The sequence below is a fragment of the Castor canadensis genome, chromosome 11 (genome assembly GCF_047511655.1).
Source record: "Castor canadensis chromosome 11, mCasCan1.hap1v2, whole genome shotgun sequence".
NCBI classification, from domain to species: domain Eukaryota; kingdom Metazoa; phylum Chordata; class Mammalia; order Rodentia; family Castoridae; genus Castor; species Castor canadensis.
In genome coordinates, this window is record NC_133396.1 from 113730110 (window position 1) to 113756332 (window position 26223).

The 26223-nt window shown below is 43.4% G+C and overlaps 1 protein-coding gene, 1 long non-coding RNA gene and 1 other non-coding gene across 3 annotated transcripts; 2 read left to right on the forward strand and 1 right to left on the reverse strand.

Moving 5' to 3' along the window:
• Positions 1 to 165: 165 nt before the first annotated feature.
• Hlx (H2.0 like homeobox) lies at positions 166 to 5148 on the reverse strand. The gene is made up of 4 exons (XM_020165000.2): positions 4548 to 5148; positions 3623 to 3802; positions 2712 to 2896; positions 166 to 1019 (listed from the first exon to the last, which is right to left on the reverse strand). Exons 1-4 carry the CDS (start codon positions 5146 to 5148, stop codon positions 528 to 530), a joined length of 1458 nt encoding a protein of 485 aa, XP_020020589.2. The 3' UTR covers positions 166 to 527.
• On the forward strand, positions 5051 to 23947 carry LOC141413935 (uncharacterized). The gene is made up of 3 exons (XR_012438972.1): positions 5051 to 5190; positions 17641 to 17759; positions 18277 to 23947. It is a non-coding gene; the product is annotated as an uncharacterized lncRNA (long non-coding RNA).
• LOC141414263 (U6 spliceosomal RNA) lies at positions 23495 to 23600 on the forward strand. Its single transcript, XR_012439325.1, has one exon. It is a non-coding gene; the product is annotated as a U6 spliceosomal RNA (small nuclear RNA).
• Positions 23948 to 26223: the final 2276 nt, after the last annotated feature.

The window sequence follows — 26223 nt, forward strand, 5'->3', positions numbered from 1 at the left end:
GCCTTGCACAGGACTGTGGGGGTGGTGGAGCTCATTGGTGGCTGTTGCCACAGACTACTACCTACTACATGACTTCTGAGCTAGATGAACTCTCTAGGCCCTAGTCTCAACAAGCTCCCCTCCCCCACTTCAGCTCCAGCTCATCCTGCAGCAAGCTAAGCGGCCTTTACAAACTGTAGGAAACATTTTATTTACAATTGAAGGCTTCCTAAGTGCAGCGTGTCCTTATGCCACAACCCTGGGGGCCTGGAGGAACAGTTTAATCAAACACTTCACAGTTCGAGCTGCTTGTGTCGGGAGAAGAGTTTGAGTAGCGACTGGGGGGCATTTGGTGGGGACGCTGAAACTCCTTTTCCTGGGCGGTGTTGGTCCCAGGCAGCCCGGGCAGTCTGGGGTGATATGTGAACCGGCAAAACAAGGCTCCATAGTCTCTGGCCTGCCCAGCCACCAACAGAAAGTAGGCACAAAATCCTGCCCACGTCTGAGAGGCAGCACGCAGCGCCACGGGGTCCCGTTGGTCCTCCAGTTTATAAGCCTCCAAGCGGGGCCTGGACGGGCTCGGGGCTTTTTGGAGCACTGCTGACTGTGGGCTGAGGCGCCGGGAGCAACTCCGAGGCGCTGCTGCTGCCGCTGCCAAGACTGCTGGCACTACCCGCGCTGACGCTGCTACCACTGAGGCTGCTGGCGCTACCGAAGCTGTAACTGCTGCCGCCACTGCTGGTCACGATGAGGGCGCCAGCGGCCGAGGCCTTGATAACTGTAGTTTGGTGCACAGCCCGCTCAGCTCCCTCAGTCCGTTCTGTGTCGCTGGGGGCCATGTCCAGGGACTCTGAGTCGCTGCTCTCGCTCTCAGCCTCCCCCTCTGAGCGACTGGGGCTCCTCTCCTCGGGTTCACCTTCGCCTTCAGCAGGGGCTCCTCCTGAAGGCTTTTCACCTGCTTCCTTGTCCTTGTCCTTCTGCGCCTGGGCCTCCTTGGAGTGTCGCCACTTCATCCGCCGGTTCTGGAACCACACCTTCACCTGTGCAGTGAAAGGAAAAGAGACACCAAGATGAGCAATGGGCCCTTAAGGCAGGAAAGCACGCTGGTCACTCCCAATACCTTTGCCAAAAGTTAGACTAGGTATAAGGACCAAAACATCCAACCGGTCCTTGGATGAGACCAGGGATCCTGGCCTACCCAATCCAGTAGGCCCGTTTTCAAAAAGTGGCCCAACCTGTGGCCTGAAGTGACCTGGGTGCATGTTGAAGAGGCAGATATCTTTATGCAGTATATGAAAGCGTTCTACTCTAAATGCTTCTTAACTACTCGTGACTCTAGATTCCTGTAAGAATCTGGTTAGTTAAAATGCATATACCCACGATTGTACACTCATTGGCAAGGCTTTGGTATTGCCATACCTCTCATATGTAGCCCAGGCTGTCCTCAACCTCTAGATCCTTCTGCCTCTGCCCCCAGATTGCTGGTACTACAGGCTGGTGCCATCAAGCCTGACCAATGGAGGAAATTGGGAAGCCGAAAGGAAAAGGAGACTCAGAGTTAATCCTAATGGGGTGAGGGCACAACCTGACTTTCAGGAAAAAAAGAGCATTTCCTTGGCATAATCCTACTGGGGATTCAGAAAATGGTGGAATCAAACATGTGCAAAGTGGAGTTTGGGGTTAAAGACCGAGCAGAGACTCTATATAAATACATCTGATCCCCTGGAGAACCCATCTCGTTCACACAAGTTCCAGCTTCCCTTTTAAAAATAACATCCACAGCTGGTGGAAAACGGCTGGGCTCTTCAGTGTGTCTGTATGTGCTGGGGAGGCGAGTTGTGTAATAGAGAACAGAAAGACAGAGAGACAGAAGCCTGCCTTTGGCTTCTGCCCTGCTGAGGATTGTCAGCACAGAGGTAGCAAGGGCCACTGCTTAAGGGGACAGAACAAGGTGACTCTGCTGTATTCAAAATTCAAAAAGAAAAAGAAAAAACCCAGCTCTTGAATTTTAAGAAAAAGAGATAAATTCATCCAGGCACAATAGATTTCTTATTGTCTTGAAAAAAATATTAAAGTAAGGAGAACCTGCTGAAATGTCCTTGAGTGTATAAGAAAACCTTTTCCCACTCTTTCCCTCAGGCTCCTCCTGCCCACCCCCCACCAAAGACTTTCTTCAGAGCCTAAGCCGTTAGAACATCGGACTGTGGTCTCTCCAAGCAGACTCCTCGCCCTACTGGAGCTAAGTAATTCCGTTTGAAATGATATTTTTCACTTCCTCACAACTGGGGATTTCACAATCCAGCAGCAGCCACAGAGAAGGAGGAGGGAGGGCAGAAGGAGGAAAAAAAAAAAAGAAGCCAACAACAATCTCTTGACTTTGGGTGTTTATCTCTTCTGAATAAACTGCCTCCTACAGCGAACTGCACTCCAGTTAAGTATACAATTATCATCTCCCGGCCTATTTGCTTTCTCCGTGATTCTTTCGCCTGTTGGCCAAAATAAACACGTAGTGCTTGTTGACATACATCTTAGGGGATGGGTGATTCTCTCCTTCTTTCTTCCTCAATGTCCACTCCCCACCACCACTACCCTTCTCTCCTCAGGCCTCAAGTTGTAACTTCCACAAAGTCTCATGCAATCCAAGACCTTGTGTTTGGATTGCAGGTGAGTGGGTAGGGATGGAGGGAGCTTTCAGGATCAGCTTTATGTCACTGCCCACCCAAGAGCTTTACCTGTGCATCAGTAAGGCCAAGCATTGCAGCCAGCTGCTTTCGGTCTGGCTTGGTCACATACTTCTGGATCTCAAACCTTTTCTCCAGGCCTTTCCTCTGCAGGTTGGAAAAGACAGCTCGAGACCATGAGCGCTTCCTCTTGTACGTTTGGGGCATGGTGTCCTTCGTGAGCACAGCGTAGGGACCTGCCAGCAGGCCAGAGAAGGAGAGAAGAGACAAAGCAGCCATATTAGTGTTCAGGCCACTGCCTGATTAAAAGTGGTTTCTGCTAACAATCAGCTCCTACCTCCATTCTGAAAACCCCGAATGGCCTCTCTGAGGAAGAATTTTACAACTATTACATCCACGGTCCAAAAGCCGACAGCTAGTGTGGTGTGGAAACGCCAGACAGTTCATCCATTAATTCCAAGAGAAATGCATAAACCTAATGCACAAGCATCAGGCATGATGAGATAGACAAAAATTTCCCTGGGGCCTGAGTGATATACCGTTGACAGTCCAAATTTCTACTGTGTATATGTGTACTGCCGCATGTGCCCTGCTTGCAGCCATAACCTCGCCAAGCAAAAGTGATGGAGGTTACCCCAAAATGCAAGTGTAGCAATTACTATACAGTGCCATGTGATGCTTCATTTTCAAACCACCATCTCCCACGAAAAGACTTAAGGAAAGCTCCTCATCCCACACACCCGCCATGCTCAGGCTTCCTTCCATGCTTGGCCCCCCAGTCGCCCCAAGCCAGCGCCAGCTAGAGGAGAAATCTTTCCGTTTCTATCTCCCTACTTCCTAGCTTTCTGCCCCAACTACAGGACTGCGACACTGCCACTGCCACTTGAGCCATCAGTCCTGAGATTTCTGACAGTCGCTGGACCTGCTCGCTGGGCCATACTTAGTTGGGAAGTTTTCCTTACCTGGAAACGTGTCTTGAAATTGATGCTGAACTGAATTTCTTGGGTTGGAGCTTAAGGGACTGAGGATGGCAGAAGCGTCGTTAATGGGATCTAGAGACGCAAAGAACTGGCCGGCGGAGGGCTGCAGGCCTGGGAGGTGCACCCCTGCGGGACGCCCACCGGTGAGCAGGGATGTGAGATCTGGAGAAAGGAAAAAGAGTTGGTTACACCGCAGGCAAACGCACACTCTGCAGATTTGATCCTTTCCCTCGCCCTCATTAGGTTTCGCTGGAGCGAAGTCAGGAGAGAACTCGGTCTCCCTAAGAAAACGTCCCTCCCAACAGCCGCCAAGGAACTATGCACGAAGTGTTCCCGCGTGTGTCCCTCAGGTCCAGTCCACCATATAGCAAGAAAAGGCTTTACATAAAACAGCCCTGAAGATGTCACTCTCAGGTGCTTTCCAGAAAGTCCACGTACCCCAAATCCCCGCCCCTAGAGCCCGCACTGTGCTCTCCCCGCCCTGGGGAGTTTAAACCACAATTTTGCTTGTCCGCATTCCTTGGGTGGAATTTTACTAGAAATCAGATAAATGGAACGTAAAGTGCTCCCTGGCAGGACTTTCTTTGTCAGAAAAATACAGTTCTCGCTCTCTAGAGATGTGGTTCAATAAACAGATTGTAGCGACTTTTGCAAATATTTACACCAATTATTTTTATGAATATGGACTCAGCGTCATGTTTATCCCTAGAGTCTTTTTTTATATCAAGCAGGTGAGTTTTAGACTGAATGTTTCATAGTTTTCTCACAATTCATTTTCTTCTCCCCCATTTTACCGATTTTTCCTTAATTGTACAAACACTCAAAAGCATCCCGAACTAGCTTGGTGTCCAGAGAGTGGGTTAGGGCCTTGATCAGAGAGGCCTGCAGCCTCCCGCCCAAGACCTACCTCTCAGCGTGTTGCCTTCCTTGACTTTAGGGTCAAATTCTGCAGACAAAATGCGGTCAATTCCAAATTTAAGATCTTTGCTGGAAGGGGCCGGAGTGGAGACGCTGTGATGGGGGACCACCCGCGTCCCCGAGGCCGGGGGCTGCAGGGAGCCGGCCCGGGGTGGAGGCGGAGGCTGTTGCTGCTGCGGCTGCTGTTGCGCCGGTTGCTGTTGCTGCTGTTGCTGTGGGTGGTGGTGGTGGTGGTAGGCGGCCGAGAGTGGAGACAGCCGCTGCGGGAAGCCAGCCGGGACTTCGGAGGGCGCCACCACCGGGGTGGGACGGAGCGGGGATCTGGTGGCAGCTTGGAAGGAGGCGTGCGGGTGAACTGAGCCCAAGTGCGCGGTAAGGGCGGCGGCCGAGGCCCCCACCAGTCCCTCCGGAGCCGCCCCCGGCTCCCCCACGCCGGCATGCAGAATGTCTGCGATGCAGAACGAAGGTTTCTTGACGGCAGCAGGGTCCAAGGGGAAGGAGCAGCCGCCAGGACCGGCCGAGGAGCAGTATGCGGCCGACCAGAGACTGAAGTTGGAGGCGTAGAAGGGAGCCAGTCCCGCTGCGAACATCCTGGCGGGGTGAGCCGCTGTCACGCCGGACCCGGGGAGTGGGTGAGTGGATGGGGTGCGCGGCCCAGTGGCGGACGATCCGCTTTCGTTTCTCCGCCCTCACTGAAGAAGAGAGACCGGGGAGCCCTAGCGCCACCGAGGGAGGAGGCGAGCGAGGGCCGATCTCTGCCGGTCACCGCCACGGCCCCTGGCCTCACTTTAAAGGCGGCGCGGCGCCCGCGCTCCCCGCGGGCTGGAGGCGAACGAGGGGCGCAGGAGCCAGGGGTGCGGGCGGAGGCCTCGGCTCCGCTACGCCGGGAAAGCCGAAGAGACAGGGGCCAGACACCGAAAGAAAAACCCAAACAGCTAAGCCCTACGAGCTAAATTTAAAACAACAATAATAATCCGTTAGTTTAAAAAAAAAAAAGTATTAAGAGGGAAGAAAAAAAAAAAAAGTCCTCTCTAAAAACTCCCAAAGTTTTGGCAAGAGCTTTCAAGTCAGACCCCGGGTAGGACCTCGATCCGAGCGCTCATTGGCCAGCGTCATGACCAATGGGACTCGGGAATGGAAAGGAATTGGGAAAGAGGAGGCGTGGCCAGCCCCTCGGCCACGCCCAGGCCACGCCAAAGTGTTTTCTGCGGCCGCGTGGGCAGAACAGGGAACGGCTCGTCTCTCTCCGCTGCGTAGCGGCCGGGCGGCGGCTCCCTGGGCCTCCAGCTGTCCTCTCACTTCTGCGGCTCCGGACCGACACTGGGCGAGGAGAGTTGGTCACAGGAGATTTTTTCTCCAGCTCTCCCTGGGGGACCAGATCTAGGAAAGCTGGGGCTCCTACGCTTTATCGCGCTGCAAAATTGCCTCTCGCTGGAAAGTTGAGCGCGTCGGCAGCCCCCACAGGTTTCCCCCACTCTTTACCTCATTCTTGTCCGGTTTTCCTTCACTCTGCTTTTTTATCCCAAGAGCCAGTGTCCATGGCAAAGCCCCCATCTTTCCTGGTTCCCTGCCGCATGCTGCGGCGGGCCCAGAGTTCTGGCCCTGCGTCTGCTTCCGGGGAACTCCTCAGAGAAACGGGGAGGAGGGGCGGCCGCAAATTAGTTTTATTCTGAGCTGTCATACGGTGACAATTTGAACAAGTGACTTTCAAACAAAATAAGATGGATGGCTCCCAACGTCTCCCTTAGATGCAGCCAAACCGTTTCCCTTAAGCCTCAGCGACAACAAAACAGGCCTTCTCTGGAAACCCGGGAGAGAGGCATGCGCGTCCCCTTCTTGGCTGCACCTTGTCGGAAATGCCACGCTCCTCGCCACCACATCCCCGGGTCACGTGGGGTCCGTTGTTTTGCAAGTGCCCCAAAAGCATATTTCCTTGGGGTTAAATACTATTCAGTGACACTATTCAGTGACAGTTTTCCTAGGAACCCCTTTGGCCTGGTCGCAGGAGGAGTTCAGTAGTGCATAATGCCTTCCATTTGCGCTTTGGGTCTTTAAAACGCAGGGTGGGTGTAGTGTGTGGGGGGGGGGGGTCCTGCAACATTAACATCTCTATTTTAAGAATTCGTTCTCTTAAATTATAGTCAGAATGGATTTCCCCACCCCTCTCCCAAACAAACCACAAGCCACCCAGATGAGCTGTTCTTGCACATTTTCAGGAAGAAAATCAAATAATGGCAATAATGAAACCACCAAATCTTTTGTTTTCGATTGTCCTAATTAGTGTCTCCTAACAGAGGTTCTATGGTATTTTTATTTCCCTTCAGCACGGGGACACTAGGTAAACCCAGAAATGTAAGTGAACTTGTCCATCCTATCTCAAGTTCAGGATTTGAGTGTGCTCATTAATTTCTAGGAGCTTCTAGCCCCTTGTCTCAGATGCTGTCATTCTAAGCTTTTACTTTCTCCTGGAAAGCAATCAGTAACTAATCAATCCCTTCGAATCACCCAGCACTGATTTTCTTTTTTGTCCCTTCGTCTCTTCCTCTCCTTTCTCTTCTCTTCTCTTTTCTCTTCTCTCTCCCTCTCCCTCTCCTTTCTCTTCTCTTCTCTTTTCTCTTCTCTCTCCCTCTCCCTCTTTCTCTCTCTCTCTGTCTCTCCCTCTCCCTGTCTCTGTCTCTCTTTCTTTCTCTCTCTCTCTCTCTCTCTCTTATTCCCCCCCCCCCCCTCCGGTCTCCTCCCCTCTCTACTAAAAGAATTCTTTGCCCTCTGGTCCTGGACGCTGGGACAGAGATGCTATTTCCACAGAGATGGAGGGGTGTGGTCGGTTTCGGGTTGGAGCAACCAGAGCAAGGGAGGCAGGAAGTCGTGTATAGCTAGAGGTAAACAGCGACAAGTACAAGGCCACTTGAAGTGTTGCCTGAAGGTTCTGATGCTACATCTCCGGTGGGAGGACGGCTTCTTTGTAACTTCACAGGCCCCAAGGAGGGTCGCTAGCGAATAGATGTAGGGGCAGCCCCGAGCCCTCTCCTCTCTTTTCTAGTGCCGTCTCCAGTTCGGTTGCGATTTCAATCCCACTGTGAACGTTCTAAGCCCAAACTCCCGGTTCTAAAAGAGAAGCCTTTATGCTTCACCCCAAGAGGCGCACAACCTTCACCTCCTGCTCTAGATGTAAAACTCTCCACCCTTTTTTTTTTTTTACCCTTTCTAAGATTTGAGGTCCCCCAAGTGAGAGGCAAAGAATGCCACCTTGGGACCGCAGGCTCTCCAGGTCCCCTACGTCGCCCACGACCCGCATCTGCCGCGCTTCAAAAGGTCGGGAGAGAGCCAGGCAGACACGGGAAGTTGAGGCCGGGAGAGCTGGTTTCTCCGCTGAGCCCTTGCCCCGCCGCGCGCCGCCTCTCTCTTTTTTTTTTCTCTCTCTCTCTCTCCCCTAGCAAGGCCAGAGGCTGCTTTGCAAGTTGCCACTTCGCCAGTGCCCCTCTGTTTTGTCGCAGCCGCACCAGCGCCATCCTGGGCCTACCCGCAGCTTCCGGAGGCAAAGGCAAAAAGGAAGCCTTCCCAGCGACCCCGCCTGTCTCCGGACCCGGTGCCCAGGCCCAGGCCTTGCCCCTGTGGGCCTCGCCCGGAGCTGAGCCCACAGATTGCCCTCCTCCTTACTCCCTACCCCTCAGAATCAAGAAAGCAGCAGGAAGCCCTGGGCTCGCCGGAGTTCAGGTCATCTCCTGTTTTTTTGATGGGCTCAAACTTGGACTAAATGAGCGGATGTGCCTGCGAGATTGGTCTCAAAATAGAAGCGGCCCTAGTATTTTAGGATACTGCAGAAATCCTTATTTCTTCCGGAGAAAAACTCTATAATGACTCCTAGCACTTCCCCTTTCAATATTTGTGCAACTTTATCTCCACCGGCAAGTTGCTCGGGTGACGCAAATCCGCCCTTGTGTATTACAACTACCAAAATAAATGCGCGGAAATCAATTCCCTTCTAGCAATGAAAATATAAATATACAGCTGCGACTTTCCCCTTTAATCTTTGCTTTCCGAGCGACTCCAGGCTGTGGTGAAATGAACTGGCCCGGGGCTATTGAGACTGGCAGGGAGGCCCTGGGGGCAGAGGCGAGGGCTCCCCGGGGCCTGGTAACCACGAGGGAAAGCAAAGAGTCTGATTAAACCGAATTAACTCGAAGGTGATCTTCACAGCCAACCCTAAACGTGGCCACATGTTTTGGAAGATCCGAATTGACTGAGATTTCTGATCATTTCTGGCTGCTGTCATAATTTCAAGTTTCCCTTTTCTTCCCCTGGGTAGACACGGATAAACACTGCTTTTCTGTACTGGGAATGGACAGGGTCGGAGGTCCCTTTATGATGTAACAATACTGGCTTATGGAATTTAGGATGGAGAAAAGGGACCTGAAATCAGGGGCTTATGCAATGACACAGGCAAGAGATGGGCTTCAAAGGCCTTCGGTTCTTGTCCTAAAAATGGGGACCCAAAAAGTTAGTGAGAGTATGTGCTGGCCTTTACTTATTACAGGAAGGTGACTGGTGGTTTTGTTGTTGCTGTTGTTGTTGTTTTATCTTGTAGACTCTGAACAAAATAATACAAAGGCAGCGGCTCTATGGATTTGAGACAACCCCCTCCATGCCCAGTTAAATTTTAAGTATTCTCTCCTACATGATACCTACTTTTTTTTAAGAGAAATAAATATCCACAGTCAAAAAGAGAATGAAACACAACTTTAAGAATTTGAGAGATTTGTAGCATGGTAGGAATCTGTGTATATTGCGCCTGTCATTCTACCAGCTGGAGACCAGATTTATAGACTGCTGGGCCCAGCACTCACATTTAGTGGATGCAGGGCTTCTGTTCCTTGTGGGTTCTAGATACTAGGGTTTAGGACTCCAGCAGCCCTTATAGATATAACACACACATACAACAGCCCTTGGATTATTCTAAGTAGGGCACGACTGTCTTTTCTTGAAGACCTTGAAGTTATTCCAGAGTTTTGAGGAGAATTAGATTTTGCTATAGGAAGGGAAGGGCAGATAACAATGCAACAGGACCACAAGCATCCAGAATCGTTTGATGTAGCTTTTTTCTTTCCACTATTTCCCAGGTGTAGACTCCCAGGTGTCCAGCCCTCTATGGCCATAACCCTGCCCTTGAAATTTAACCCACAAGTCTGAATCCAGAGCTCCAGCCACTCTTTGGGTTTGATCCCATTCACCCTTTCCCTGTTGTTAGAATACATCACTCCACACACATGTACCTACTCCCCTACACACACACACACACACACACACACACACACACACACACACAGCACACAAAGCTGATGCTCCTGAGAGTCTTAGAGGCTTCCAGCAAAGAGCTGCTTCTCTTCCTATCCAAGTCATCCTTACATCCAGCCAAGAAGTACCTCAGATCTCCAAAAACCAAGGGTAAAACTCATTGCAAACTGGCTTATCTAGTACCATAGATGCACAGGTATTTGCAATGAAGGTATCCTTTTAAGAGAAAAAATCTGAGAGACCCTCTAAAGACTTTATAAGATTAAATGCTTTTTTCCACAGGCTGCTATTAGGTAGCTGTAAACTGTGCTCTCCGGCTCTCCATATATTAGCCATTCACCTTGTAGACTCTGGAATTGTTGGCTTGAATTATTGAATCTAAAAGACTGGTTGTTTAGGTAGGAAAACAAAGTGTAGGGTTTTTTTTTTAATTATGTATTTAAAACAGCCTGGTGTTCTGAAGGAGAGATAAAAGTTATTCCTAAGGGAATACTTCTCTAACAAATAAAGCAAAGTGAACTAGGTTAGAATTTTCAAGTTGGAGCACAGGTCTGACCAAAAGGTAGGAATAGGAAGGGACCTTCTGAGGTACAAGGATGCTAGAGCCAATGAAAGGAATTTTGTAGATCAAGTCAAAGGGCAGTCCCCATCTCAATGGTTGCAATCTGCCCACCCCACCAGAACTGGGACAGCTGTAGAATTAATAGCAGAATCTGAACAGCCCTGTCCCAGTCCACCAGGTCAGAGCATCTTCTCCCTCCCTTCATGGGTGCTGAGGGTAGGGAAAGTTGGTTCTCTGCTGACACCTGCTGGACCATCTCTACATTGTTTATGACAGGGCCCAAACAGTCCCAGCAACATCGTTGTGTTGAAAGTTGATTCTTCCTTTTTGAAAAACAGCAGCTTTCTCACATACCAGAGAAGAAGGGTAAAAGAAGGAAGTTAAGAACATGAATATGGTTGATGCACTTTCTATACAAGAATGCATATAGAATTTTTTAATCCTGTTGAAATTACCACAAGAAGGGGACTAAGGTAGAAAAGAAAACTAGAGGAGATGAACTAGGAAATGTCACAAAGAAACTCCCTGGGTAGCTATCTTAAACAAACAAAAATTTCATATTTTTTCTTTTACAAAATCAGAGAACAGGAGGGCAGAACAGGTCCTGTCTGGGAGGTTGGTACCAGTGGGAGGAGAGGAGGAGGTGGGGAAAGGGTGTAGGAGGGTGACTTTGGTGCAAATACTGTGTACACATGTATGTAAATGGAAAAATGAGAGCTGTTGAGACTACTCCAGGAATGGGGGGAGGGGGAGTAAAGAAGAAATGATGGAGGGGGTGAATTCAACTATGGTATATTTGAGGTATTGTACGAACTACTGTAAATGCCATGATGTACCCCACTCAGCACAACAACAAAACAAAACAAAATGCAGCTTTCTAAAATTGACTTTGACCAGCAGCCACTTCCTTTCATATTGCCAAAAGTATGGGAAAACTCTGTTATGTGTCAAGATCACCAGACAGGGTGAGGGGATCAGTCACCCTTCAGTAATAATACTTCAACACTTCACAGATCTCGGGTCAGTTCACACCTACCATCTCATTCTTTAAAATAGCCAATGGTAAGGATGCAGAGGAAGGATTACTTCGGGTGTAGGAAACGGATCCTCAGAGAGGTTAAAAGGCTTGCCCAAGGTTCCAAAGCTAGAAAATGGTGCTGCAAGGTATAGAGGGGTAGGTTTTTTGACTGGTCACCCAGTGCCTATCCTAGGCCAATTTCTTTAGGAGAAACAGTTTATTCAGGGGGAAAAAACTCTCTGCCCTCAGTGAGAATGTGCACTGGTTTCAAGCAAGGGGCTGGAGAAGAGAATTGTGTCTAGCCAAGAGATTACCACACCAGCACTGCTAAACAAGCAGATTGGTGACCACCCAAGGTCTTCCTAATACCTCTAATCTCAAATTAACATCCTCTGTCCAAAATCCTACAGTAGCTTCCTACTGCCCTTAGCATACAGACCCTAATCCTTCATGTCACCTACACTACTGTCCTCCACACCTGCAGCCCCATCACGCCTCCAGCCCCACCTGGTTCTCCTGTCTGTATCTTCTCTAGAAAAACTGAGTTGACCTTCTCTAAATTCTGGGAACTCACAGTGTCCCCTCCTGCTATGGAGCCCTTGCAGACACAATTTCCTTCCCACTCTCCTTTTGCCTGGCCAACTCTCAATTCACTTCGGCTGTTTCTTTAAGTGACACTTCCTCAAGGAAGTCCCCTTTGGTTCCCCAGCTGGGTTAGGTCTTCCTCTTCTTTGCCCCCTGCTGTAGTTCTAAGCAACTCTTTGTTTACTCTCTGCTATTAGTCTATCTGCAACAAACTCTAAACTCTATGAGAATGGGGGCTGTTTGTGAATCTAGCAAAAGACCAGAACCATATTAGGTGCTCCAGAAACATTTGCAAACTAAGTAATGGCCAAAATAATGGCTTAGTCATTGCTTTCCTATCTGGGTTGATTCATTTCTCCCATCCTTCTTTCCATCTGTTGGCATGCATGGGTCCTTTTACATCTCTTCCCTTGCCATTCAGGGAACGGAAATCAATAGAGAAATGCAGGGATAGAGGAAGGGGAACAATGCGCTCTCCATTGTGTTTACTTGTAACTTGACAATTTCCTTAATTCTTACCACTGAATGGGGCTCCTTAAAAAAAGAAAAGTGGGAGAGTCTGCTTCCTCAACATAGTTCTTTCCCTTACCCAAGATATCTGATTTATATAAAGCTGAAAAAAATGAGGGTCGAAAGATAGCATCTCCTTGTCCCTTTGCAATCAGTATCATTAAAAACTGAAGAATTTCCTATGGAAAAAAAATTGGGTGGAAATTGAAGTAAGTACCTGTTACCTTTCCATCTTCCTACACATTTTTCCTTTTTGGAACTGCCCACCTCCATCTCAAGAGCTGCTGGTGCTAAATCATAGGACAAGCAGTCAACAGAGCCAAATATATTATAGGCTGATATGAGGCTGCAATGGATCCAATCAGATGCCCTTCTGAGACTGATGGCGAGTGAGAAAAAGGATCGTTCCCGTTCTCTGGAATGATAAGCTCTTAAGGAACTGTAACCTTGGGTGCCTATCTTACCACCAAGAGGAGAAAATCTACCTGAGGGAGAAGCCAAGAAGAACTGAGAGTGACAGAGGAAGTCTTGATGTCAACATCTGCCATTCTATGTGCTGTTGAGCTCACAGTCTCCCTCTGCAGACTTCACTATTATTCTATTATTGATTTCCAGAGCTTTATTGTTCCTGTTGATCATAATGGACTTTAATCTCTTTTTTCCTTCATTGTTCATTTCTTTTTATTTGCACAACATTCCCCAATTTGAATGTAGGATAAAGTATCCTTCTCCTATCAACGGGCATTAACTAAGATGCCAGTTGTTTTTCACACTATGACCAATCCTGTGGTCAGTGTCTGTAAGTCCTTAAATACTGGTGACCATTTCTATAAAAATCAATCATCAGAAGTAGTGTTGCTGGACTAAAGGAAATAGATAGACAGATGACAGTCAGATCCACCTGCTTGAGCAGGTGTCACTATACTGTACCAAATGGTATTTTCACTGGCGATCACATTACTCTTCTTCCCCAGATGCCCTTATTGGTCCTTTTCCCAATCGGGAGGATGTAAATTGATATTTCATTATTTCAGTCTGCATGTCTCTGTTAGTGAAGTGGCTCAAGTGGTAGCCAGCAAGCACAAGGCCCTGAGTTCAAACTCTAGTACCACCAAAAAGAAAAAGGTTCCATTTGCATGGCACTGATTGCTGGTGAAAATGGCTGATTCTGTGCCCTCTCACATCGTGAGAGTTTTTCATCTTTAATGGTTGCCATTCTAATTGGTGAACCCTCAATAACTCTTCCAGAGCTTCCGACGTTCAACATGATCTTGTCAGGAAGAAACCCAAAACCCACGAGCCCTCCGACTTATCCAGAAACTTCTTTCTCTCCCCACAACTAAATACAGAGGCTTCCTTGCCTCCCACCTTTGACAATCACCTGCCCATAATCTGAATTTGATGAATGGCATAAAACTGTGTTCAGTTCACCTCTGCAAATAAAAGGAAATCCCTCAGTCTATACTGAATTGTCTTTTATATTACTTAAAAGTGAATCACCCTGAATATTTAAAATAATCAACTAGGTACAATTTGGAAAGCAGGCAGGAAGGTATTTATCCAAACAGTTTCCCCTCCCCACCCTCATCCTTTTTCCATTGCAATTGGAGAGCAGAGTCTGTTTTGGTTGCCCACAAGGCCCCAATTCAAGCTCCATGACCCTTTGGCTCTGAAAATGCCTCTCAGCTTCAAATGTCTCATCTCCTCTTAAGTATTCACCCTGCTTCTCCCCACTCCTCCCTTCTTCCCACAGGGACCAAACTCCATGGAGAAGTCCACAAGAAAAACAACATCTGGCAGGAGCCCTCGAAGCCTGTGGGTGGATTTTAAAAATTTCTAGCAGGCATCCCTGATAGCTGGGTGCCTTAATGTAGACAGTCTTCTGGGAGTTGGGGGGGGAGGGGCGGATTTCAGCTACTCTCTCCCTTCATTTCTTTTCTTTCCCCCATAGCAATTACAATTTTAGGTATCAAGATCATGTAGTATCTTCTGAAATTTCCTTAGTATTTCCCAAACTTACCATCAACCTCTGCAGTTGCAACTGTCCTTACTTTATGACTAGATAGAAGCAGTGAGCATCAGGGCAAAGCACTCTCTTAGGCCTGCTACAGGTGTTATCTCATTTGATTCTTAAGACAAACCCAGAAAGGAGCTATCATTATTTCATTTACCTGGGAAAAGGGAAGTTTAGAATAGTTAAGCAACTTGCCTAAGGTCACAGAAAGTTATTCACACTGCCTTTGAACTTGGGGTTTTTTTTTTTTTTTTTTTTTTTGCCACTAATCTTCTTGCTCATTGTGTATGGTTATTTTTATGTGTCAATTTGACTGGACCACCCAGAGGATGCCCAGGGTTTTGGTTAAACACTATTCTGGGTGTGTCTGTGAGAGTGTTGCCAGGTGAGGTGAACTTTTGATTAAAGAAGATTGCCTGCCCTTCCCTCTATGACTGGGTCTCATCTCATCCATTGAAGACCTGAGTAGAACAAAAGAAGAGGTCAGAGGGAGTTCACTCTGTATGCCTGACTGTTTTCAAACTGGGATGTTAGTCTTCTCCACTCAGACTGCAGCTTTTACCATCAGTTCTAATCCTCAGGCCTTCAGTCTCAAACTGAAATTCTACCACCTACTCTCCTGAGTCTCTAGGTTGCAAATTTCACAGCATGAAACTACTTAGCCTTTATAATTGTGTGAACCAATTTGATCCATCAATCAATTGATAGATAATAATTGTTGATTCTATTTGTGAAACCCTAACTAACACACTCATTTCTTTGCTAGTCTCTCTTTGTTCTTGTTCTTGCTACAGATAATGGGCTAGAATTTTCATCTCCCAGACACCATTGCCCACTTCCCCCATGTCATTCACTGTTCAGAAATCTTGCCTGGCCTTTTCTATCTGAAATCCTCAGTCTCACTGACTCATCTCACTCTACCACAATTAAATCTATTTCCTTGTAGTGCTGAGGATGGAACTCAGGGCTTTGCACATGCTAGGTAAGCCCTCTACCACTGAGCTGCATCCCCAGCCCAAGTCTGTTTTCTGCTGCATTGTTTTGCCTCTTTCCAGTTCGACTGTGGAGAATGAGAAGATAAGGACAGTCTCCATAACCTGGCCCTCTGACGCTATCTGCCTCCATTCTCCCTCACTCCATATGCTTCAGCCTCACTGGGCTTCTTTCTGGACCTACAACATGCTCGAATCAGTGACTACTGCACACCTATGGTTTCTTCTGCTTAGAACACCTTTCTCTGGGGTGTAACTCAGTGGTAGAGCATTTGCCTAGTATGTGCAAGGCCCTGTTTGATCCTCAGAGCCAAAAAAAAAAAGAATAGAATACCCTTCTCTGGAGAGAACATGACTGTCCTCTGTTACTTATGAAAGAGGCCATCCCTGAAACCCACTCCTCACTCTCTATAAAACTACTCTATTTTATTTTCTCAGTGAATATTTTATTAGTTGACTGACAACCAGAATGTGTGTCAGTGTCTTGTTCATTCCATCATCCTCCTAAAAGAGTTCCACCCTCCACTCTACATCCACTGTTTCTTTCATAATCCAAACTTATGCAATACAGATCATCATAACTGGTCCCACTCTTTTTTTTTTTTTTTTTTGTGGCACTGGGCTTTGAACCCAGGACCTTGTGTATACTAGGCACACACTCTACCACCAGAGCTATAATCCAGCCCCTGGTCCCACTCTTAATACCTGTTCCTCGTCCCTTTTCTAAAAATCTACAGAAATCTGCTCATTCCATGTTCACTTTCCTAACACCTCCCTTTCCTGATGCCATTTCATATGTGCCACTATTTGAAGACAAGTCTCACAGAACCTGTTTCCAGATTGCAAGAAGATAAGACATACTTGATGTTTAAAAGGAAAATGAAGATACAGTCATTGAAGAAGCTTGTCTGAATTTCAAGAATTTTAGTCTTTTTAGATGTTTATTAAAAAAATAAGAGCAATGTCATATTAATTGATCTCAAGGCCCTATCCTGCTCCCATATTCTATTAAGACTGTAATTCTCCATCCTAGTACTTGGTGGTTTGGAAATGCAAAGGCTCTGTTGTCATTAGTTTTTCATCACAGCCAGAGTCAATAGCAGGTGACTCCAAATACTAAGGAATTATGTTGAGTTTGCCACAGGTCAGGGAAGAAAGCTTTGCCCCTCTAACTTACTTTATTTTGCCAATAATTATTCAATAGTTAAATGAACTCTCAGTATCCTCTGGAGAAAAAAATTAAATGCAGTCCATAGGGCTGACAATGAAGAAGTATAGTCTAGGCTTAGTGGCAACCAATGAACCAATCTATGGAACTTATCAGTGTGTTTCTCAACTTGGTGAGGTTATTTATTAGATCCTAAGCATTAATTAATGAAAGTCAGATATGAGTTTCTCCCTATAGGTGCCTAGAATCTAATAGGATTTGTCTCAATTTTTTTTTTTTTTTGGCATTACTGGAGTTTGAACTCAGGGCTTCGAGCTTAGAGCCAGGCGCTCTACAACTTGAGCCAGGTCTCCAGCCCCTTAATTCTGGAACACCTTTCTCTGGGATGTAACTCAGTGGTAGAATTGTGTGAAATTGATACCTCCACATGATTTTCAGTTGTTTTTAAGCGTCTTTTCTTTCCTCATTTGTTTTTGGGAGTTTTTTTTTTTTCTTTGACCTTTTTTTTGCAGGGCTAGGCTCAAACTGAAGGAATTGTAATGCTTTTTTTTCTTAGTGGTAGCTGTAATTACTATATGTTTCTGCATATTAGAGGTGAATTATGACTCTACCATGCTTGCTTTTTCTCAGAATGTAGCTTGTCTTGACTTGCTTTAGCTCTGCCCCTTAAATTTTTGGGAGCATGGGCCTTGCTGTACAGACAGACCTGGTAGTCAAAGTGCCCATGTCCTCCTAACAGCTGTAATTCTGTAGTTTGGATGTTGAATTCCTACAATGTGTTAAAGGACTGGTCCCCAGAGTGGCCTTATTGGGAGGAGTTCTGGACTTTAGGAGGAGGTGCCTTGTGGGAGTACCTTAGGTCACTGGGTTCTGACCTTCCCAAGGGATTATGGGACTCTAATCCATTCATCATTGTCTCTTTCTACTTGCTTCCTGTCTAGTGAGGTGACCAGTTTTGTTCTGCCATGATGTGCTGCCTCACCACAGGCCCAAAGCAATAGGACCATTCAGTCATGGACTGCCACTTCCAAAACTGAGCCAAAATAAACCTTTTCTCTTTGTAAGTTAATAATCTCATGTATTTTGTTATAGTAACAAAGTTAACATGGTCACTATGAGATTTTATGTATTAGAGATATATTATAACTTTCTGTCATATTTACATTTTCCTCATTTGTAGCTTGTGTTGATTTGCTTTAGCTCTGCCCCTAAACTTCTCTGAGAACTTGGGCCTTGCTATACAGGCCTAAAGTCAAAGTGTCCACGTCCGCCTAATAGCTACTGTTATGCTCCCTATAATTCCAGGAACAACCCCTTCTCTCCTTTTTGTATCTCTCCGGAGCACTGATTCTCTGTGCTGCCACTTTTCCATGTAAATCATAGCTCTCTCCATAGACAGAGAGAGAGAGAGAGAGAAGGAAACAGTGACACTTAATATATTTCCAAAAATCTAGTCAATCCCACAATGAACAGAGTCTGGTGGTTAGAACTCATCATTGTAGTTTGCTCATGGAATCTATTTAATAAATTTGGTAGTAATGTTATTCCTGTTCTTCTTTTAATGTTTTCAACATAAGCTCCATTATGAAGACTATGTGCTGACTTGAAGAAGGAATACCACTACTTTTGTTACGTTGGACATTACCTCAGAAGTAGAGGAAAAATTGACTGTTTATAGAAAACTATCATGTGAATGATGTAATTTTAATCTTATGACCAGAGACTACAGTGGAGAATGTGCCAAAGAGGGAGTATGAGATTCTCAAACCAAACTCCAAGACCAAACGATTGTAAATGATCCTAGTGGAACAAGGGGAACAATCTTAAGAAACAAAAGTGGCTGCACAGGAGACCCCGGCCTTTTTAAAAAATCACACACCAAAGGTGGAAGTTACAATAATGAAGTCCAAGAGAGTGGCAGGAGCTTCTAAGAGGAGTTGCAGAATGAGTAGAGTCCAGGAAGAGGTGAGAACTTCTAAAAGATTTTAGATAACTGATACCAAACAGGACTTTTAGATCTATGTTTGAAAAAAAAAGGATGAAAATGCTCTGAGTATCAATAGAAATGGTGTCATATCAGATAATACCAGAAATAAATCAGAATTGGTCAACTGTTATTTTATTCATCTTCTCCTTCAAGGAGAATGATTTCCAAATTACAAACAATTTTTAAATAACAAATGTAATTTTGAAATTGCAATCCAGTACACTCCTTGAAGGTTGTAAAAAATTAAAGTGGTGACTTTAAATTGATTTGGTCCTTGAGTTCGGATTCACTAGTTTTTACTCCAAAGTGTTTAAAAGCATTTTTGTATAATCTTAGATTATAACTATATATTTGGGAATTCGTGAAGAATGGGAGAGATGCCAAAACCCAGAGGCAAAAACTAGGCCAATATTTAAAAGGGTTTAAAACTTCATACTAGTACATGTGATATTATTCCCTGAAAATTCTAAACTGGTCATTTATCTGCATTTTGAGACGCTTATTGGATTCAAGGGAAGTAACATGGATTTTTTTTTAAGGACATGTTACATCAAATGGCAATATTTCTGTTTTCTTAAAAAGTTAAATTGGTCAAGTAGGTCCACTCATTCCATTCACAAATAATTTACTGCACTGGGCATTACATGCTAAGAACTCATGTAGACACTGGCAATCCAGTAGAACAAAATAAAACAAAACTTTTTGTTTTTAAGAAGCATGCATTCTTGTAGTGAAGTAAGCAAAAAGATGAATAGATATGTCATGTGCTAATGGTGACAAATGCTGTGAATAAAAATAAAACAGACTAAGGGGACAAAAACTAAGAGGAGTAACATGGAAAAACCACATTTAACTATAAGCAAACATTTTACAGGGACAGCATGATACTTTAGGACAAAATGACGAAATGTGATTAATGACATGATACTCATCACTGAATGGTTCAACTTTATCACTCAGTAATTGATACAGACCCAAGGGGTTTGGTTCAGGAATATATATCAGAATGTTTCTGGTCCAGTCTTGATCAACACTGGTATTTATGAGTGAAACAGAGACGCCAGTATTATACAAAATATTCAGGGCAACTCATCTAGGAGGAGCAATGGTACAAACCAATAGATAAAACAAAAACAGTGAAAATCATAGTATTAAAGATCTCAGAAGATCCACTTCTCTATAAAAGCAACAAGAACGCTGGACAATATGGTCAACAATCAACTTTTTCAGAACTCTGGAAATTAGACAGTAGCATGCAACAACTTGAGAAGTGTTTTGTGTTTTATTTGTTTTGTTTTGCTTTGTTTCTTGGCAGTACCTGGGGCTTGAACTCAGGGCCTCACACTTGCTAGGCAGGCACTCTACCACTTGAGTCACTCCACCAGTCCTTTTTTACGTTGGGTATTTTTGAGATAGGGGCTCTCAAACTATTTGCCTGGGCTGGCCTCAAACCACAATCCTCCTAATTTCTGTCTCCTGAATAGCGAGTATTATAGGTGTGGGCCACGGTGCCAGGCCTGAGAAGTGTTTATTCAAGAAAAATAGCTTAATCATGTTAAGACTGAGCCTTAGGGTATTTGTGCCGATTCTTTCTCCTCAATTACATGACAACCTTGAAAACTAACAGCATCACCATCACCACTGAAAACCAGCAATTTAGTCATCTCTACAGTGAAGCACCCCAAAATTTCCATCCCCAAAGAACAGTTACTATTTGACCTTTCTGGCAGTCTTCTAGAAACCCCACCTTCAGGAATGACCTTTATTTCACCTCACTCAGAGCTCACTCAGGGTAAGCAGCCTTTTCAAAGGGGCACTGGGCAACACAGTCAGTAATAATTGTTTAACATCATAGATGACTGAGGCTGCAATAACATTTAGGGGAAAATAGGAAGCTGACAAAAATGGTAAAAGGAAAGACTAGGGGATAAGCTCCATAGGGGACTTGAAAAAACTCTGACATATTCTTTGGAATTTAGAAGGCCACCTGCACATGCAGAACTGTTCAAATGCTCAGGAAAACCTAAGGAAATCCTAACCACTCACTTCTGGCTGAACTTGAGGCTCTGCAAAAGCAGGAAATGAAGGCTAAAGCATAATTACAAACTGTGTAAGAACATTAAAGATGCACCCCTCACACAGACACAGAGCCACTTAGGAAAGGTGGAGAGAGTTATTGGTGCAAGGCATATAAGGAAATCTCAGTGCAATAAGTTGTTAAACACTAAGCTCACCAAGGAGGGACTTTAGTGGCTACACACGACTATAAAGGACAGAGACTTCACGTCATTACTTCAGGAAGATTACAACAATGATTACAACTACAAATAGAAGAAATAGCAAATCCTGCTGGGAGATGCAGTCTGACTTCCAGACTTGCACATTATATTAAGGTGCTGAGTTAGTTAGACATACACGCTATAAGACGCAAAGAAATAGGAAGGTATGCCTTTCATTCAAGCAAAAAAAGCAGTCAAAGGAAACTGACCTATTTGAGGCCTATCCTTTGGACATACCAGCTAATAAATTTGGCCAAAGAACTAAAGGAAAATATGAAAATGATGTATCACCAACCAAAGAGCTTCAATAAAGAGAAACAAATTATTAAAACAAACAAAATAAAAATTTTGAAGTTGAAAAGTACAGCAAGTGAAATAACCAACCAGTTGAAAAACAAAAAGAAAGGAGCAAGACAGAAAAAAACTCATCCTACATGAGGAATGTTCAATCAGAAAAATGGCAAACTTCTCGTTAAAAGCAATGGAGCCCAGAAGTCAGTGAAATGACATAGTCAATATGTCAGAAAAGGAGTATCAATGAAAAGCACTATATATAGCAAAATACCCTTCAAGAACAAAGTAGAAATAATGATTTTCTTAGATCAAGAAAACAAGAGCGTCAATCACTAGCAGACATGAAATATAAAAATACTAAAGGGAGTCTTTTAGGTTGAAATAAAAGGACTGTAGACAGTATTTGAATCCACATGAAAAAATACAGAGCAACTACACATACAATAGAAATGTAATTTTGGTTTGTAACTCTTCTATATTGTTTATAAGAGACCTGTATAAAGCAATAATTATAAAACTATGTTGAGTGGCTTACAGTGTGTATAAAGATGCAATTCATATGACAATGATACCATCAAGGAAAGATATATAGAAACACAGTTTCATTTTCTATTGAAATTAAGTTTATATAAATTCAAATTATGTTGTTATAGATTAAGGTTTATTTGTTATTCCAAGGCAACCACTAATAATACACACATGCACACATGTACACACACATATGTACATAATATGAAAAGAGAACTAAAAGGATACACTAAAAATATTCAAAACATTAAAAGGCAGTAATGGAAGAATATAGGAATGAAAACTATGTGAAATGTAAAAAATAACAAAATGGCAGATGTAAATCCACCATATTCTTAATCACATTACCTGTAAGTAGATTAAACATTCCAATAAAAAAAGCAGAAATCAGTATAATGGATTGTAAAAAATGATTCAGCTAAGCAATTAACAAAAAAAAAACCTCTTGAGTTTCAAAGGCACAAATTGAAAGTAAAAAATGGAAAAAGATAACATGCAAACTATACCAAAAGAGAGACAGAGAGGCTATATTAATATCAAGCAAATGGATATTTAAAATTATTGCTAGTGTCAAAGAAACACATTTTATTATGATAAAAGGGTGAATCCATCAAGAAGATATAATTATAATCTTGTATGGACTTAGCAATAGAATCCCAAAATGCATGTAGCAAAACTGGGCACAACTGAAGGGGAAAATAGATAATTCAACAACAATAGTTGGAGACTTTAATATCCCACTTTTAATAATGGACAAAAACAACTAGACAAAAGATCTGTGAGAAAATTGATGACTTAAAATTAGCACTATGAATCAACCAGACCAAACACATTTCTATAGAACCCTCCGCCCAACAAAAAAGAATACATTCTTTTCAAACCCATATGGAACATTCTTCAGGATAAAATAAGTCTTAATAAATTTAAAAGGATTTAAGTCATAAAAGTATATTGTCTAGTCACATGAGATTAGAAATCAGTAATAGAAGTTGGGAAATTCATTAATATGTGAAAATTAATATACTCCTAAATAGCCAATGTGTAAACAAATAATCACAAGGAAAGTTAGAAAATATTTTGAGATGAATAGAAATGAAAACATAATAACCCTAAATTTATGAAATGTAACCAAAGCAGTACTTACTGGCAAATGTACAGTATATGCCTATGTTTTAATGAAAGATCTCAAATCAATAAGTTAACCTTCTAGGGGTTGGGTATATCTCAGTGCTAGAACCTGCCTAACATGCACGAAGCCCTAGGTTCAATCCCAGGCACTGCTCATGCTCACACATACACACAAAGTTAGCCTTCCACCTGAAAACACCAGAAAAAGAAGAGCAAACTAAATCGGAAGCAGGCAGAATGAAGGAAATAATACAGATTAGAGCAGAAATAAATGAAAGTGGAGTAGAAGAATAATAAAAAAAAATCAATGAAACAAACCTGACTCAATGAAAAGATCAACAAAATTGACCAATCTTTAGCAAAACTGAAAGAGAGTAAGAGAGAGAAAAGCTCAGGAATGAAAAACTCAGGAATGAAAGGAGCCGCATTACTACTGACTTTACAGAAATCGAGAATTTTAAGAGAATTCTATGAATGACTCTATGCCAACACATTAGACAAACTAGATGAGGTGGACAAATTCCTAGAAAGACACAACCTACTAAAACAGACTCAAAAAGAAATTGAAATTTGAATAGGGTGCTCACTTCTCAGCACATATACTAAAATTGGAACCACACAAAGAAGATTAGCGTGGCCCCTGCACAAGGATGACATGCAAATTTGTGAGGCATTCTGTATTTTTTTTTGAAGCTTTAGCAAGGATTTATTTTAGTATACAAGATAAAGTATGGGGGAGAAGAAAAAGAGAGAGAAACATTTCCTATTCCTCATGCAGGAAATAGGAACAAATACTCCCTGTTCTATATTTTTTAAACTGTTCAAACCACCATAAGAAGAGGACTAAGGTAGAAAGAAGAAGAAAAGAGGAGATGAGCCAATTTGGGTTAAAATGCATATATACATGGAAATGTCACAAAGAAACTCCCTATGTAGCTATCTTAAATAAACAAAAATGTCACTTTTTCTTTCTTTTACAAAATCAGAGAACAAGAGGGCTGAACAGGTCCTGTCTGGAGGGTTGGTACCAGTGGCGGGGGGGAGGTGGGGAAAGGGTGTAGAAAGGTGAATATCTTACAAATACTGTGTACACATGTATGTAAATAGAAAAATGAGACCTGTTGAAACTATTCTAAGAAGGGATAAAGGGGAGATAAAGGAGAATGATGGAGGGGCTGAATTCAACTATGATATATTGTTAAGAACTTTTGTAAATGCTACAATGTACCCCTAGCACAACAATAAAAAAATCTAAATAGGCATATAATGAATAAAGATAATGAATTAGCAATCAGAAAACTTTCCACAAAAACCTTGCCACAAAGTTAAAGCTCAAATGGCTTCACTAGTGAATGTTACCAATATTAAAAGAAAATTAACACCAGTCCTTCAAAAAACTCATCTAATACATAAAGAAGAGGTATGTGAGGCTAGTAGTGCCTCGATATCAAAATCAGACAAATAAGTCACAAGAAAATGGCACAATATCCCTTATGAAACAGATGCAAAAATCCTCAACAGCAAATGTTAGCAGGCTTAATTTAGCAATTTATAAATAGGATGGTACACTATGGCCAAGTTTTAGCCCAGGAGTGCAATGTTGATATGATATACTAAAATCAAACATGATAATGCTCTCTACTAGAAGAATAAAGGGAAAAAACCCACACAATTATCTCAATAGCCAAAACAGTTCTTTTGAAAATGAAGAAGAAAGTTGGAAGACTCACACCCGACTGACTTTTAATCTTACTATAGAGCTGTTAAGACCGTGTGGTACTCACACAAGGACAGACATATAGACCTAGATGCCCTCAATCCTATAGAACAGGATTGAGAGTACAGAAATCAACCCTTATATAGGTCAACGGGTTTTTGACAATGCTGACAAGTCAATTCAAAAAAGAAAGTAGTCCTTTAAACAAATGGCTTGTGGTAACTTGATATTCACATACAAAAGTGTGAAGTTGTTTTCCTACCTCACACCTCACATACAAATTAACTCCAAATGGATCATTGACTTAAATATTTAAAAAAATCTATAAAACTCTTAGAAAAAACCATAAGAGCAAATCTTTGTGCTCTTGTACTAAGCAGTGGTTTGTTAGATATGATGCCAAAATACAATAAAAAATAAACAGAATTTCACCAAAATTAAAATTTCTATGTTTCAAAGGAAACCATCATTAAAGCAAAACACCACCCATGAAATGAGGAAACATATTTTGAAATCTTGTCAGATAAATGACTTTTATAAAGAATACATAAAGCACTATTATAACCCAACAATAAGATGATCCAATTTAAAAACAGGCAAAGGATTCCTATAGCATTTCTCCAAACACACCCAACCAGTAAGTCCACGAAAAAGATATTCAACATCATTACCAAAATGGTAATGCAAATCAAAATCGCAGGGCTCCAGCTACTAGATACTGCTGAAAGCATGTATTTCCCTCACTTTATCACACTTGCTCATGCTACCTCAATTGTCAGAATCATCCTTCTCTCTGCCCCCACACTCTGTTCCTAGCTAGATCCACTTGTCCTTCGGAGTTCATCCCACACGACATCTCTTCCTGGAAGCCTTCCCTGGCCTCATTCCCACTCTATTTTACTTATACTGGGAGCTTCCTGAAGAGTCCCTGAGCAATCTGTGTTTACCTTGGTCATAGCTTCTAGCATGCTATGTAGTAATTGCCCCTACATGCACACTCCTGGCTAAGTTGTTTCTGGAAAGAGGCTCTTATTCATTCTGTACATCCTACACTCAGCACAACCAATAGTAAATGTTTGGCAAACAGTTTTTCAATGGCTTATTAAGCCACTAGTCCTACCAAAATGATAAATAATGAACTACACACACACATAGACACACACACATACACACATACATGCACACATACAAACAAAAAGCACTGACTGAATTAAAAATATCAAGTGAAGAAATGATTCCCTGAACTGTACATTGACTAAACCATCAGCCAGACAACAGCAATAGCTGGAAGGCTCAGTGAATAATACAGAAGGTGAAAGTCCTGGATTCCATCTCTTGTAAGGAAAAGATAAACAACCGGGCATGCTTTGCCTTACAGGAGAAGTAAAAACTGTGCACAGGCATGATGCCACCTTACTTGATCTTGTATTTGAAAAAGTAACCTGTGTGAAAGACAGTATACTGATTCAGGTTTTGAGGTTGGAGGAGTGGAGACAGGGAATAGAAGTAACCATTACTACAACTCGTGAATGAAAGGTAATCTGAAAGCAGATTTCAGTCCAGTAAATTGTTAAAAATTAAAATCACTAAA